We start from the raw sequence: 16,274 nt of genomic DNA on the forward strand, positions 1-16,274 counted from the left end.
TAAACACATCACAAACAATCATCCAGTCTGTGTGAGCAGAGCCCAGATCTCTGTGGCACCATTTATGACAATCAGGGTATAGGGTCAAGCCTGAGTATGTTTATACATCTGCCGTGGCTGATATCAGACAGGATACAGTGCCTGAAAACATCCTTCATTTCTGCTTGCTTCATCTCTCAACACAGAGAGCAGGGGTTGAGCTGGAACTAACTTTTATTCAGATTAAAAACATTATCAATTCTGACAAAAATAAGGTTCTGAAGTTAGGTTTCCATTTGAAGAGAGAAGCAATTTCATTCCATAGGGAATCCCAGGAAGAATGTCCAAAATGGAATTGCTAAATTCATATCAACTTCAAACCAGTTACATTCATGCTAGAAAGGCTAATGGAGCAAGAATAAAACCCAGACTGGCAGGAAGGTGTTACTGGTTCAGAATACCAGGTCTAAATGCCTCCTTCACATCCACACCTAATGACTCATGCCCACATCTATTTCAAAGACTGTGTGTATACCTCTAGCCCTGCTGGATGACTTATGTGGCAAAAGTCACCTGGTCTTCAGAGGGACATTTCAACGCTCAGTGAATGAACCCAGGGATAACTTTTGCCTGCTGGTTGCTAACATGTAGGATTGTATCAACTCAGCTGCTGTCACTAGGAAATCTGAAAATAAGATGTAATTGCACAGACAAATTTGGGGATTACACCACACCATGTCCCTCCAAATCACATAGCCAGACTGTTTACCTCTGTCTGTGCACTGCTGTCATGAAAAGTTCTGTACCTATTTCAGTGTCAGAGATACATATCAGTTAAACCTGACTTCAGCTTTTGAAGTGGGTGGAGAGCAACACCGCCCCTCTCCTGTGCTGGAGCCTTCAACTAAGCTGCATTTTACTCACAAACATATCTGTAGTTCTGCTGTGTTCTGACTTTTTAAAAAATCTCATTGGACAGACACCACCAGCAAGTTTCTCCACTCCGTGGAGTGTCTTCACAGCCCTCCCACATAGTGAAAATGACTCAGACTAAACTACTAAATTTAGGGCATTGGTATTCTATGTGTTACGCTGGTGTTCATACAAGTAATGCCTTAAACAGTATATTTCTGAATTAAGCATTCAGGCATCTTTTCTATGCTGTATTTGCCACTGAAAGAGAATGGCAATAAAGGTGGGCTGAGGAGGAGGTTATTTGGATCATGATTTGGCTTGTGTTTTGGCTAGAGCTATATGGGAATTTAAGGTTTGCATGCACTTTTAGAAGTATCTAATGACCCAGTATCATGATGTTAGATCTCAAGTGATGAGGCTGTGCAAGATTAGCTGCCCTTGGGAGATTCCCTTCATCTCAGGCAAGAGACAGCAGGCTTTGACTCATAAATGGGGAGGATTTCTCTTGGAATGACTAGACCAATTCCCACTCCTCAGCATCCAACTCACCCATCTTTTTGACGTTCCCTCCTGGAAGGACGGTTCATGAAGCAGCTGCTGAGCTGTTGGTTGCAAATCCATCCAAGTTAGTTACTGATCCAACTAGATCAGTACTTCTGTAACTCAGTATAAAATACAGAAAATTATTGAAAGTTTTTAATTTGCAAATCAGACCCTGATTCATGTGCAACAATCATCTATGTAGCAAAGACAGGGTAGTCTGGAAGACTGCAATGGCCATGAAGTTATGTGGCTACCACCAGCAAGTTAGGGCTTTGCAGAGAGATTGGCCATGTGGTTACCACCCAGAAAAAAGGACAGCAAGTCCCTGGCCCTACAAGGAGCAGAAGAAGCAATGAGAAGGCTGGGATGAGAAAAGGAAGGGTAGAAAGAGAAGTGCTAATGAACCTTGTCATTTGAGGCACTCTTTCCTCTCTGTTTGTTTAAAATCACCAACAAATCAATGTAAGCCTGAAGTCAGGTCAGAACCTGGCCAAGAGACCAGAGTCTCCCCTTTAGTCTGACCACACCAAGTGACAATCAGCAAGAGTTTATGTGAGTATCTCAGGCAAGGACATAGAAGCAATGGCTCATTTATTAATGAACTTTGGTTCTTTATCTGGTTTCCAGGTGCCTCCAGAAAGGCATATTTTTCTTAAATATTTGTGGCTTTTTAAACTGTTGAATAATCTTTACAAATACAGTTCATGATCTGTTATCATGAATTAAAACCAATTAAAACCATACAATTGCTAGGAGCAATCTGAACTGTTTACACTGCACATTTCTATCACATCCCCTTCCTTTGTTCCTCATCATTGGACCACAACTCTTCAACAAAAATTAGGTTAATGCAAAAACATTTTAACACTTTCACATAATCTGCTGTAGCTTCCAGGAACACTTATACTGGTGTGATGCACCGTATTTCAGCCTGGGAAGCTGGGCATTCTTGTCTGAAGTTCTGCAGAGCAGATAAAGAATAATTCTTTTCAGTAAAACCCAAAACTTTTTCTTGTATGAACACCTGCCCTAAGGAAAATTTCCACAGTAAAATGTCTATCCTTGTCCTGACCCCATCCAAGAAGTAGTGATCTTAAAAGACCCCAAAGTTTCCACTTAAGAGAATCTTAAAGACCCATACCTAGAAGCAATCTGGAGGGATTATCTCATCTCTTTCCTTGCTCTAAAACAGAATAAATAGCTTAGGCCATCTCTGAAAAACATTCATCACACTTTTTCTTGCAAAAATTCAGACAAGAATATGGCACTTTCTCCCTAAGTAAACTGTGCCATGATTTTACTACTCATGCAATTAGAGAACATTTTCCTAACACTTGAGCCGTGTTTCTTCACTTTATCACCTCATATTTGTCCAACCAGGCAACTTTGACAATTACCCAGTTTTATCCCCCAGATTTTGACTGGTAGCAAAGTCAGAGAATATAATGAAGATGTTGAAAGCCAAGATTAAGCGATATACCAAGATCAGAATAGCTGCATGATATCTACTGCATACTAGTTGCCCTATAAACGGAAAAATTATATTAGTTAAACATTAATTATTCTTGGAAATTATGTTTTAAAACCATTTTACAATTTACTGTCTGACAAATCTGTCCCACTATCTGTCCAGGAATCCAAATCTCTTTCTTGAGTGAATTCCCAACTTCATTAACACTTCATTCTTTAGAATATTAAAGGGGACTTTTGAAAACGATAGGGACAAACTTTTTAGCAAAGCCTGTAGTGTCACATATAGGTAAAACCTTACAAAAGAAAGGTCTTGTAAAATCATGGTTCGGGCCTTTTTACTTTGACTAGCCTTGTTACTTCAGCTAAGTATAGCTAACAGCTAGCTGATAAGTTCCCATGAGAAAAGAATTATAACAATGAGAATCAGTTTGCATATCAATCTATCCTGTGGGAACTGATTGCACCAGTGAGGAGAAAGATTCTACCTGTGTGAAACATCCACTTGCCAGAAGACAAGAATGTAAACATACTTAGTAAGAAAGTTTTTGACTGACACAAACACTAGCAAACTCTAACCAATGAACTAAGTTACAATACATTACTAACCAATTAGAATTAAACATGATGCCTTCTGATAACCCTATAAATATAAGCTGTGAAGAATAAAGTTCGGCCATGGTGGAAAAAGAAACAGGTGTCTTTGTCTCTACTGCGACAATGTAGGATAGGACAAGGCATGATATTTTAAACTAAAAGAAGTCAGAATTTGACTACATATAAGTAACTAATTTTTTTATAGTGAAGATGGTGGAACAATGATACAGGTTGCCCAGAGAGGTGGTGATGCTCCATCACTGGAAACATTCATGGTTATGCTGGACAGGGCTCTGAGTGACTTGATTTAGTTGTAGATGTCCCTGCTCACTGCAGGGGGCTTGGACTAGATGGCCTTTAAAGGTCCCTTTTAACCCAAACTTTCTGGTTTTTGAATTTTCTGAATTCTGTGATTCTGTGGACAAGTAAATCTTCCTTGGTAAAATTCAGTTAAAATATCTCCCCAAGAATTTCTGTCTTGTGAAACAGAGTTGCCTCAATATATCCTACTACAGTGATACATTAAAGGAGTTTTGCTGTATTGAGTTTCCAAGCAATATTCACATAAAGTGTCCCTTGCCACGAATAAGTACTTCCAAGAGTTGCTGAAAAGCATCTTTCTACTTGTCCCAGGCAGGTGGCTTAAATTACACCTGCATATCAAAGAGGCTCTGCTCTTTCTCTTTCTATCCTCACCCAGACAAGTATGGACTTTGTTATTCCACAACTTCAGGACAAGTATGGATAACGCTTCTCCATTTCTCCAAGCCTGTCCTTTACAGAATGAGCTGTATGAATGCTCCAGTCCTGTGACTGATCTCAGCAAATTTCTAACATATCTGAGAAATATTTGACTCTATTGCTACAATGCTCCCTTTTCCCATATTTGTACTGATGTTGCCTTCTTACCCTTCCAAAGGTGCTGCTGTAATATTCACTCTTTTAAACCTTTGCACTGACCTCTTTCAAACCGATCATAAAGTTCTTTTCCCACTAGGCTGGTGAAGGTTGCAATGTGATAGAACCCTGTTTCTTCATCATCTAAGAGAAATTCACATCCCTGCCTTTGAAGTATGACATTAGCAAATGCCAAATATGTTGTTTCCACACTTTTGATTTAAAAATGAAGTGAAATTAAACACTTAATTTCAATGAGCTGAACTAAAGCAAAATATTTTGATCTGACCCAGTTTGACTTCAGTTTGTATCATCTGTCTAAAGTGAGCCTCTCTGTCCAAGTTTTTTCCCATGATCCAGCATTACAGTAGGTAAGAGGAGAGACTGCAACATATCCTTGGTTAGATAATGCAGAGATGGGAGTGGCTGTAAGAAATAATCATGATACAATGCTTCCTGTCCCAAAAATACCACAGCAGTTCACACAAATGGCTTAGACTCACTATTAAGCAACACACAGCAACCTAGCTCAGCAAACTTTTGAAATGGATCAAACTGACTCAAAGGAGAGTATTTCAGTAATACCCTCCCGGCAAGTCCCCCTTAAATTTCAATCTCACAGAATTTTTGCATAAAAGTCACTTGAACACCAAGTATTTTTTAACATCATATAATTAGCAACTATAGAAATAGATCAGTCATCATGACTTGCTGCACAGGAAGATCAGAATACTGATTCATACATACTTTCTATACATTGAATTGCTTTAGAAACCTGGTACTTTTACATCTTCTTCATACCATGACAGTTCAAATTGAGGTCTTTGCTCTCCAATGGTTTCCACATGATGGGAAGTGATGCTAATCATGAGAACCACCAGAAAATTCTTCTGAGCCAATTAGATGGCATCAGTCACAATGATATTAGTCATCCACTCCTCAGTCTGAAAATTGTCATTCATCTACTCCTGAAGCTGCAAAATACATGAGGGAAGTGTACTATTTCCCCTTCTTTTTGCAATCACAAAGTGACATGAGCTTGTATTTTCTGTTCCTTTTTTAGGAGAATGGTGGTTACTCTCTGTGCAGGTTATAAGAGAGACTTTGATCTCATTTAACTGCTTCATACTGCCTCTGCTCTTTCTTATCATCACATTGCCCCAAAAGAAAATTGGACGAGCAAATGCTGCCATTAGCCTGATGCCATTACCTTCTGCTGCTTCTAAGGACAAGATGAGTGAGATGTGACTGCTGGTTAACAGTGACAGAGGAGAGAGCTATCACATATGGTGCCATGACTCAGCACAACAATGAGAATAATTAGAAAAGCATGAGAAGTTGTAATCAACATGTGGAAAAGTGGACACTCAAGGAAAATCTTCCAAAAAGCTCATAGTGAAGCATCAGAAGATGCTAATTGCAGAGGGTTCAAAGTGGAGGATTGTAAGAATAGATTGAGGAATAACACTGCAGCAGAGAGATAGACTGCCCTGGAGCAGCCAGCCTAACAAACCACACTACTGAGAATAGTAAGTACCACTGATGTCAGCTACATCTGACAGCTTCACAATGAAAGGAAATGTTATCCATGGCATGAAACTCTAGTTCAACAAACAAATTGGAAACTGACTTTATAAGAAGTCATGTTAACAAATGGTACCAAATCCAAGTGGCAAAGATCACAATTACCTCTTCACATTTTGCATTTTGCCTTTTCACTGTATGTGTGTGTGTGTGTGCTTCAGCCCCAGAGAAATAGATTATGACTCAAGAAGTGGAGCTAAATAAACTATAACATACTAGAAGGAGATTTGGCTGTGTTGATATATCTGGAGTGTGGTACAGCAAAATATTCCTCTGTAAACACTGAGATACCTCCCCAAGATTTCTCATAATTATGAAATAATTCAGAGTATCTCCAGAAGAAGTCTTAGATTTTAATGCCAACCCTAAAACTAAAACAAGCCTGAACTAGATAAATCAGATAACCTAAGACCTAAGACCATATTTACGTATCTATAAAAAGAAGATAAAGAAGGACAACTGGAATAGTAACTGCGCCCTGCAGTTGTTGCTAGGCTCAGCCTTCTACATCCAGCTGCACTGAAAAAAGATTAATTCTCTTCAAGAGATAGTATCTAAGACTCCCTGATTTGTTTTTCATACTGTCCAGTAGAAATAACTTGATCACAGTGAAATAGGACTCACAGCAGCCCTCTTTTTCTCAGAGAGAGATCTTCCAGAAACTTTGAAGATACTTTATTCCAATGTGCAATTACAACAAATGCTTTTTTGCACCATGCTAACAACATAAAAGGTCTTTGAGGCAGCCCCTGCTTTGCTTGGTGAATAAATGAAGCAACATTGACCTAAGAGGTGTTGATGTATCCCACAGGAAGAGGAACAAACTTCCAGTGCAGAGCATCTTCACACCAGTGCACTTATCTCTTCTCCAGCCTCTAACTGACCTAGATATACTGCTGGCACAAGAATATTAGGAGTGAGATTTCTGGTAGATGAACTCTACTAGCACCTTCTACTACGTTTTAGGAGATCTCCAACCTAGTTGTCTATGCACATCCTGCCAGAAGTTACAACTGCCCCTGCAGAGTCAGCAGAAGGGAATGTTTCTCTGTGTATCATCATCCAAGATATGCTCACTGTAGGCATGGCAAAGAGGAGTTCTGGGCACATGCAGTATGCTCAAGCATCTGCAGTAAATCAATCTGTCTGTGGGCAACAGATGCCTTTGCAGACATGCAGCACTCCAGGCTCTTTCTATGCTCATCTGCACTTAAATACTGATAATTGGAACTCAAACTCGTACTTCCTTGGCTATGAGCAAGAAAAGCATACCGCCTTTAGCCTTGAGTTAATGCCTAGGCTTAGCTAATTGTCCTGGCTCACTCCACTACCAACAGGCAGTGAAGCTGTATGATTCACCCTCTTAAATCCATAATGAATCACTCTGGCCACGTTCAGTGAAGTGCGAGACACACAAGAATGCTCATACATGTTGCTTAGACTACAGAGCCACCCTCCAGACAGCTCAAGGAGGGTAAGACATAGCATACCTGAATGGCCTTCTCTTTTGAATCCAGCGGTCAAGGCAAATAAAAAAGGAACTTGGGCTGTGGCTTCTTGACACAATAACTTTACAAAGATATAATGAAAGCAGTAATCCAAATGTACTAGTATTAATTACAGTAACACAGGGGACAGTTCCTGTAGAAGTCAACAGCTGTTTCACATCAAACTCAAGCGTACCACAGCCTGTGTGTAGATGTGTACCACACATCTGCCCAATATGAAGGCCACTACCAATTCACATGCTATGTATGTTTTCAGTCAGAAAAGAAATTAGGCGATTGATACAAGGGTCTAGAAACCAGGTCATGAGATTCCTTCTGCATGATCCCTGTCCAGACAAACACCTGCAACCTCATGCTTTCACCATAGCTTTGATTTATATCCTTTGCTTGGCTTCTGCAGTTCTTTTAAACCTTCTGAAGAGGGTCTGCTTGGGCCCAAGCTGCACTTTTGGGGAAATGGCAGGGAAAAACAAGCTTCTGGCAGTGGGAAAACAGACCGTCCTATTGGTTTCAAAGCTTCTGCAGGGACACACCAGCCAGGGGAGGCTGCCATGCTTCTCTCAGGAAGAGCTGCATTGCCAGAAATTACCCAAGGGATCTACTACATCATACAGAGGTGCACTACGTACATGCACAGACCTGGTGCTCCAGTGTTTCTGAAGCAGCTGCCCTTCCTGCCGTGAAGGTTCTGCCATGTCCATAAGAGGGCTGTTCAAGGCCCATTGTAATAGGCCCAGGTGTTGGGTTTCAAGCACGACAAGCACCCTGATCAACTCCAGCACGGCAACTATCCTCAGCCACTCGGTCCATATTCCACAGCATCAATGTGATGGATGGCAAATATGGCGATTTATTGCAGAGGAATTTAGCATTTTATAGCCTGGGGTCACTGTGTTACTCCCATCTGCTTACATCACACTTAGGTGCTATTGGCTAATTACAAGGGGCCTTACTATCCTAACAGAGAAGGGGGTTTGCTAACTTTCCGTTACATCCCGAAATCTTCAGATCACCAGGCCTTAAACTACAACACCCAGGCACTGGGTCAAGTTTGATTGGCTCTGAAACATCCAGCTGTGTAGTGTGACATGACCCTTTATCTGCTGGAGGAAATGGGATTTTATGCATTTTCATTCTGAATACATAAAGCAGGTAGCTAGATGAAACACAGCAAAGTCAAGCTCTGAAAAAACTTACTGTAGGTGTGAAGACTGCAAGTGACATACATAATTCTTCATTTAACACTGATCTCTGACTTGTGGATTGTTCTCTCTTTGAAAAACCCTAACTATTCTTTTCACATGGGAATTTTGACCAAAGCCACTGAGATGTTTTTACACATAGATTTGGCATAGAGACTGCAGTGAGACATTGATCTGGCTGGGTTTGTACCTACCCTGTGGCTGAGGCAGAAGAGCAAATGTCTATGTCAGCTACATCTGGAAAGAAAAAGGGTTTCTGTTTGAGTCAGCATACAGCATCAGGTAGCCAGGAACTGACTGCTCCACTGGGTTCTGACACTTACGACAACATCCCTCATCAAACAACTTTTGAAAGATCACACATTGAAGTGTATGCCACCAATTGAAATATATTTATTATGCAACATAAGCTGAATGCTTTGAGAGGACTACTTACTTTGAGAGCACTTTCTCCTGTACAACTCCCTGTAGGATCCTACTTCCAAGGCTTATAAGCTAACCAGGTTGTCTAGGCCAAGTTCTGTATGTACTGTGGATAGATACACCACAAACCAAGAGTAGCAAGAGGACACAATTTCTTCCCTGCATAATTGCCTGCATATTCCCCAGTATATCATAAATAATACAAATCAGTCTATGAACGATGGGAGACTATCAAGTGTATGCAACAGCCATGACTTACACCTACCAGAAATGTGTGCCAACACATCACATCAAATGACTTTCTTTTCACTTGGTCTGCATACGACCTTGCCGTGTTCATTCCAGTAATAGAATGAACTTCAACCTCAAAATTATCTTTCAAATAACATTTTTCAACATGCTCCCACACTTAAATTAACCAAACTTTTAACAACACTTCAGCCTATTTTTTTTTCATACAGGTTTAATGCCAGAATAGTTGGGAAAATGAGAGTATCTTTTTAACAAAAATAAGTATTTTTGTAATGACTAAAACAGCACATGTGAAAGTCAACAATCAAATAGCTCAGATAATGCAAGGTGATGCATGTTTTCATACCAATTATTGGTTTCTTAATTTAGCAAATAGGATTTTTGACTGCATTTAAAGAGGAAATTGGCAAATCAATACTAAATTTTCTGTAGAATAAAGTCATAAAATAACTCAGGTTACCACAGAAACAAATTTAAGCAAACTGGTACCACAAATCAAGTAATTAGGCAGAAAGAACCATTTAATGTCTTCAAAAATTAATGATTTATGATACTATGTCATGTTTGGGACATAAATATTTATTATCTTGCATTTTCTGATCCTTCAACCCTTTCTAATAAAGGGCAACTCAGACAAGTCCAAGCAGCAAACAGTAAGACAATACAATGTTGTATTTGCCTCTCCCTTGAGAAGCAGAAAGCACATTTTATGTCAAATTACTCCATGCACAGGGAACATTGCAATACTGTGTACCTACAGCCATCCATGGATTACAGAGTCTCCTGTGTACACCTGGCAACAGTCTAATAAATTTAAATTAAACTTCCATAAAGTAGACAGAGGCAGTCTTTTTAGTCTTGCCCTACAGTACAGCAAGAAATGTATTGTGCTCTGTATTTGCCTTATTACTTAGTTCTTCCTGCCAAGAAGCAAATTTCCCTAAACACCAGAAGCAGAGAGAGAACTTTAAGGTTTAAATCCTTATGCTCTTTCAGCTGGACATCAGCAATAGCCATTTCTTCAACAACTCACAACGCAAAGGGTTGTTATTTTCCCTGCAGGACTCTAATCTGATAAGGAGCCAAGACTCAAGCCAAATCTCAGCAAAAAGAGAAAGAAAAAATATTCTGTCTTCTTTACTTTCCCCTTGCTCACAGAACATTACCAAACTGGCCTTTAGTATAAGTTCAGCACACAGAAGTAATTCTTGAAAGCCCATTGGTGGAATGTGCATTTCCTTCTCCTTTCAGATTGAAAAGGAAACTTTCTGTGAGTTTACCGTAATGGAGTATTTGTATCAAAAACACCCTGACCTCTCCAGAAATAAGATTAAATACCAGCAGCCCACTCTGTCACTAGTTCACTATTAGGAAATTACATGGGAGGAAAGACACAACATAAAATTCACAGGAAGAAAAATAGAAAAAAAGAAAAAAATGTATCAGTAGTGGTGGGAGTGAATGAAGAAGCTTAATAATGAAATCAGTAAAAACAAAAGCACCCTCTGGCCAATTGATAATAAAAGGTTACTTGAGGCAAAGGGTCAAATCCTGAGCAGTGCACACTGGCCCAGCTTCTCCAACCTCAGCAGAGCAATAGTGATTTATGGCAGCTGCAAAAAGCCCCAGGAGACAGAAAAACCCAGCTATAAAAATGGTACTGGAGGCCCACATTTTGAAAAGCTTCCACTCACTTTTAGCACCAGACTGAGGTACAGAGGTGACTCTGAGGGTTTGTTTCTGCGGAGGAGCTGCTATGAAGTAAGCTGAAGTGTGAATTTACACTGCATTTATTCTGGGTCTTAAGTAGGCTGTAAATTCACACCCAACCTATTTTACAGGGATTTCCCCAAGTATATAAGCCCTAAATTTGCCTCCTAATCATGGAGGTACATGAAATAAATAGATGCTTTCAAAACTGCAGACCCACACAGGAATCTCTCTTGCTTGTAGGGCAAGTGGGTACTAAATAGTATATATTGTATTATAGTCCTGCAAGTGCATGGTGCCATTCTTTCAACCACTGACCTTAAGCCCCCCTGCAGTCATCTCTCTCAAGATCTTCTGATACCCCTGGATCTATTCCAGCTTCATGGCAGACTTGCATATGCCAGCACCTGGCTTCTCTCCCTTCCCCATTCCAGTTCCACATACAGAAGTCCACATTTCTTTACCTGACCCTCAGTGGGAGCAGTGACTCCTCATCCTCGTGCAGAGGTGTTGTGTCCTACCAGCTTCCTACCTCTGAACCAACCTAACCATGCTCTGCTCATTCATGACTCACCCCCAGAAGCACTGGATCCCTGGGTTAATGCATGTCCTTTGAAACCTCCTTCAGAGTCAGAAGGTTAACTCCATGCCAAGAAATGCCAAGAAATGCCAAGAAGCTGGGCAAGATTATTCACACTTTTTTGGCTGAAAGATGCTTTTACACACAGCCAAACAGGCAGCCAGAGGCCTTTGTCAGGAGCCAAGAGGAAGCAGCTGGTATTGTCACAGCCTCATCTGGGTCCTCAGGATGGGGATTTGGTCTTCAGCAGGCTGGGGTGACCAGCTTGGATCACACAAGGCCTGGGCTCTTTCCCTGGAAGCAGCAATGAGGCTGTAATGGAGCAGAGCATTTATGTCTTGGCTAATTTGGGATGTTGCACTGCTTGAACAGCTGCCTGTGCTGGCTCAGGTGTCAACTAAGTCCCACCTGCGGCCGTACCACTCTGATACAGTGACAGCACGGTATCCTGAAGGATCCTTCTCAATAAGTCAATTTAGTAATATTCTCTGTCACCTGAAGCAAACACCAGGTTTCTCAAAAGCAGACTGGAAGGCTTCCCTTCAGTGAAATGCCTTATTCTGCAAAGCATGAAAGACTGAAAGTCAGTTTAGAAGTTTTAATTTTCAGGGTATAATTTCTTTCATTTGTAGCTTTCCCAGGATATAAATTTCCTGTCTGTCATCTCTCTCTCAGTATTTAATACTCCACAGCCAAGCTATTCTAAGTCCTTACTGAGCCTACCATTTATAAGGTAGAACTATAATATAATGATAACCACCAGCATATTCCCTAAACAAGGCACCCCAGAGAATTCAGTCGCCAAAACACATTCCTCAAGGCAAACGAACAGGGCCCTCCATGTTATTTTAACAACCTACTATCCCCTGAAATCAATGACAATACTAATCTATTTATCTTTCAAGTAGACAAATGTACATGACTTTCCCATGCAATAACATACTGATTAAACTTAGAGCATTTCAGGCAGATCGTATTTCCTATTATTATTACTTCTTATTAGACCTTATTAACCCTCAAAGGAAATTCCACACAAAAACACAGCATCAAAAAGCCAAGAGCATGTAAGAATTCAATCTGTATTTCAGCCAAAATTCAATGATTCCTTTTAACTGCTTCAGTTGCAAAGTTTTCAGAAGAACACTAAGCTTTCCTTTGAGAGCTAGCCAGTAGAAGGATCATGGCTCTCGTCCTTACCCTGTCACATAGTAGGGAGGCCTTTATTCCCTGTTAAATATAAAATATTTAAGAAAAACAAAACCAAGAAACAAACTGGGATTTGGTCAAGAGTTCATGCTGACTGAATCACTGTGGTATGGAAACCACCAACTCTAAAGATGGAATGTCCAGAGCAATTTATTACCTCAAAGAAAGAGAAGGAAAAAGAAGAAAAAAGAGGCCCTCAAGACCCATTTAGCTTGCTGGTTAGCTTCCCCAACACCTAAAACATAAAAGAGGCTACCTTTTGACAGATGCCTTGATCTTTTTCCTCTTCATGTCTCTCAGAGCACAGCCAGCAATTTGATCTGCACCACAGTTTTTCATATTGGGTGCAGTGAGAATTGTTTAAATGTCACTACCTGGCTCAACGTGCAGAAATACTGTAAGGTCAGGGCACTGCTTCTTTCCTGTACATCCTGCACCTATTGCCCTCCTCAGCCTTTCCCCAAGGGAAAAAAAAAAAAATCTACATACTTTACAGATTGAATATGGCCAGTTTCTAAGTAGAGATCAATTTAGACTTCTCTGGATTGCCTCTAGTTATCTAAGAGGTTCCAAGGAAATATCGCTCAGAAGCAATTAAGGTCAGCTGCTCTTGGACAGACAATGGAAACATTTAGGGAGGCATCACAGCCATTTTGAAAGAGGCCTGGAAAATCTTAACATTGTTAAAATGTGCCTTCACAACTGCTGATAGGATCTAGTAATGATGTCTGTGTTGCGCTGGTGCATTTCATTGCCTTTCACAAGCCAAAATTTTACCAGCAAATCATTTTAGCTAACTTTAAAAGGCAGTGTAGTGCCCATTGCTTGTAGCAAGAACAGTTCCTGACAACAACCTCACCATACATTTTTTGCTTTCCTTGTTTCCAAAGTTCCATACAGAAACACATTATACTTAGGCATTAAATACATTTGTCTCAGTTAACCATCATGTTATTTGACATAATGCTGTCACTAAAGCCAAAAATCCTATCAGCTTCCAGACTTACCTGAATGCTGTGCAGCCTTTTTGTCCATGCTGGATGGGGTGACTAAGAACTGCAGCACAAATGAGATGAACCTGTGCTGCAGAACAAGAGAGCTGGTCCAGAGGCTAAATACTGTAACATGAGGAAACCTTGGGTCTGCAACATATTTCCTTACATAGACTTATCTCCATCATTTATCTCTCTGTGTCCCTGCTCTGTAAAATGGTACTTTTATATAACAGTCTCTGTGAGAATATGGTAAGAAGTGGCACATTGACAGGGAACATAGAAATACCTCTGAATCTATGATAACTCCACATTACCAATCAATCATCTTAAACACTCAAAAATGAATGATTCCATAGAATGTTACAGCAGAAGTGACTCACAAAAGACTGAAGGAATCAACACCCTCATGAACTGCATTCAGTTTTGTGAGTGTAAGCTTTAAAGGGTTCATTTACCATAGTGATTGCATTTGGAATCACTATGGTAAATTTGGAATTTGGAAAGCAGTCTTTGAAAATTTAAGTATCTTTCTACAGAGTAAGCTGCCAGCTAGCTGCAATGTTATTTCATAGCACTGGTGTCAATGACCACAGAAGCCTTCCAACTCAGCAAAGCATCCTCCAGGATGTCTTGATAAGAAGATCTATAAAAACTGCACATTCAAAAGCCTGGGACTGTTGGGCACTAGTTTTGCACGCTTAATGGAGCTGGTGCTACAAAGTGCTTCTAACCCTATCAAAATTTCACAGGCAATATGTCAGAAAGCAAAAAATACTGAAATAGTAAATCACAGTAGACTTCAGATAGGCACCAACTTTACCTACAGAGGCTTGCATCAACCAATGAATCATTCTCCCTTTCTCTTTCCTGCAGGGCTTATATATGTCCTGCAGTCATGACAGCTCCTGGTGACCTCCTCTGGTGCCCCAGTCCTTTGGACTTTCACTGCTCTCAGCTCCACATGCTGGCAGCACCTGTAACATGAAATAGTACATTCTGAGTATTCCCTCTGCCCCCTCCCATTACATCAGTGTTCAAGTCTGGAGTAGCAGTGTGCTTCTGAAGCCAGAATGCCCCACATACTGTGCAGTCTCCAAGCACAGACCAGATTCCTTTCAGATGGAACTAAGCTGGAAGAGGTACCCCAGCAACACAGGCAAAGTACAAAGGCCTCACATGGTGTGCAGGCCAGGGGCCTTCAGCAGAGCTGAAGCTCTCCAGGTCCACTCCTAGTTCCTACTACCATCACTTGTGGAGAAATTGCCTTGAAGTAGCAGACATTCTTTCTTCTCCAGGCAAACTTAACAAATCTTTTCTAATCTGTACAATGACCCAAAACATACTTTGTTCTTCTCCAACCCCTCAAAAAAACAGCTTGATGCCCATCTTTTCAGACATATACCCAGCCAGCACCTCCAGTGGATCATAACATTTGAACTGTTACATTTGTTGACTAGTCATTAAAATTGTCATCATTTAGGTCCTTGCCCATCTGCCACTGTCTGCCAGAGTATTCTGTCACTCACCTCTTCCCTTTTACCTATTTCTAGTCTTCCTTTTGGACTCATTTGTCCTGTTATTATTTTAGCTATGAATAAATCTCAAACTCATCACTTACACCAAATTAATATGAAGTAGCACAATTTCCTGTTATTTCTTAGATTTCATGAGACTGAATTTCTATATAAGTTCTACCAGTGCAATCTGAACTTTCACATTACCTACAGAGAAATCATGTCCTTTTTTCTCTCCATTAACTGTAGCATCCCGTTGTGGATCCACAGAACTGAATGGAAGGACCTCAGCTGAATGCAAGAGACAGTCCCCTAAATGCACTTAATGAAGTCATTCAAACAACTGATGCTATTTATATTGAATTTCATGACTATATAACAATCGGAGACAACCATGTATGTTCTGTGTCTTTAGAAAATACATTTTTCCTGTTATACAATCTGAAAAATACTGGTTTTGTTTTAATGTAATTGCAAGAATCAAATTTATATACAAGACCTTTAGAAAACAGAGACCCACCTCTAAATGCAAAGAACAAATATTTGCATTACCTATTTATATTAAAATATGCAGAAATTTCCAAAGTATTCAGTCAACTTATAAATTTTTATAACTTCTTCGGATTGTTAACATTTTTTAACACACAGCATTATTTCAGCTTTGTGGAAGGCTCAATAACAATCTTTCTGGTCTGGAAAAAAGGAAAGAACATTATAATAAAGAATGCAGAATAAATAAAAACAAAACAGTACAAGACGTACATCCAAGCATACAAAGACAACTTTCATGGTGAGCTATAAGCAAGTATAATAACACAATGTGCTGCATGTTGATTTCACCAATGAAAAGAATTTCTCCAGTTATTGAAGACTTTCCTGGCAGAATTTCAGAAAAAAAA

General features: G+C 40.1%; 1 protein-coding gene across 7 annotated transcripts in view; it reads right to left on the reverse strand.

Annotated features, from left to right (window-relative positions):
• The window catches only part of LOC111931536 (uncharacterized), a 75,657-nt gene that overhangs the window by 40,843 nt on the left and 18,540 nt on the right, over positions 1 to 16,274 (reverse strand). For 4 of the 7 annotated variants that reach the window (XR_015289799.1, XR_002865623.2, XM_086899799.1 and 1 more), the window contains 2 exons: positions 15,928 to 16,067; positions 14,682 to 14,835 (listed from right to left, as the gene is read on the reverse strand). The exons of 1 other annotated variant lie outside the window; for it this stretch is intronic. Coding sequence is in view for 2 of the 6 variants with exons in the window: in XM_086899799.1 (XP_086755925.1) it covers positions 14,682 to 14,712 (31 nt within the window). In the remaining 4 variants the exon portion in view is untranslated. Of the gene's footprint in view, positions 1 to 1,443; positions 1,546 to 14,681; positions 14,836 to 15,927; positions 16,068 to 16,274 lie in introns of those variants that run through there. 2 more of the 7 variants (XR_002865619.2, XR_015289800.1) reach the window with 2 other exon arrangements.

The sequence above is a fragment of the Cyanistes caeruleus genome, chromosome 8, assembly GCF_971803275.1.
Source record: "Cyanistes caeruleus chromosome 8, bCyaCae1.hap1.1, whole genome shotgun sequence".
Taxonomy (NCBI): Eukaryota; Metazoa; Chordata; class Aves; order Passeriformes; family Paridae; genus Cyanistes; species Cyanistes caeruleus.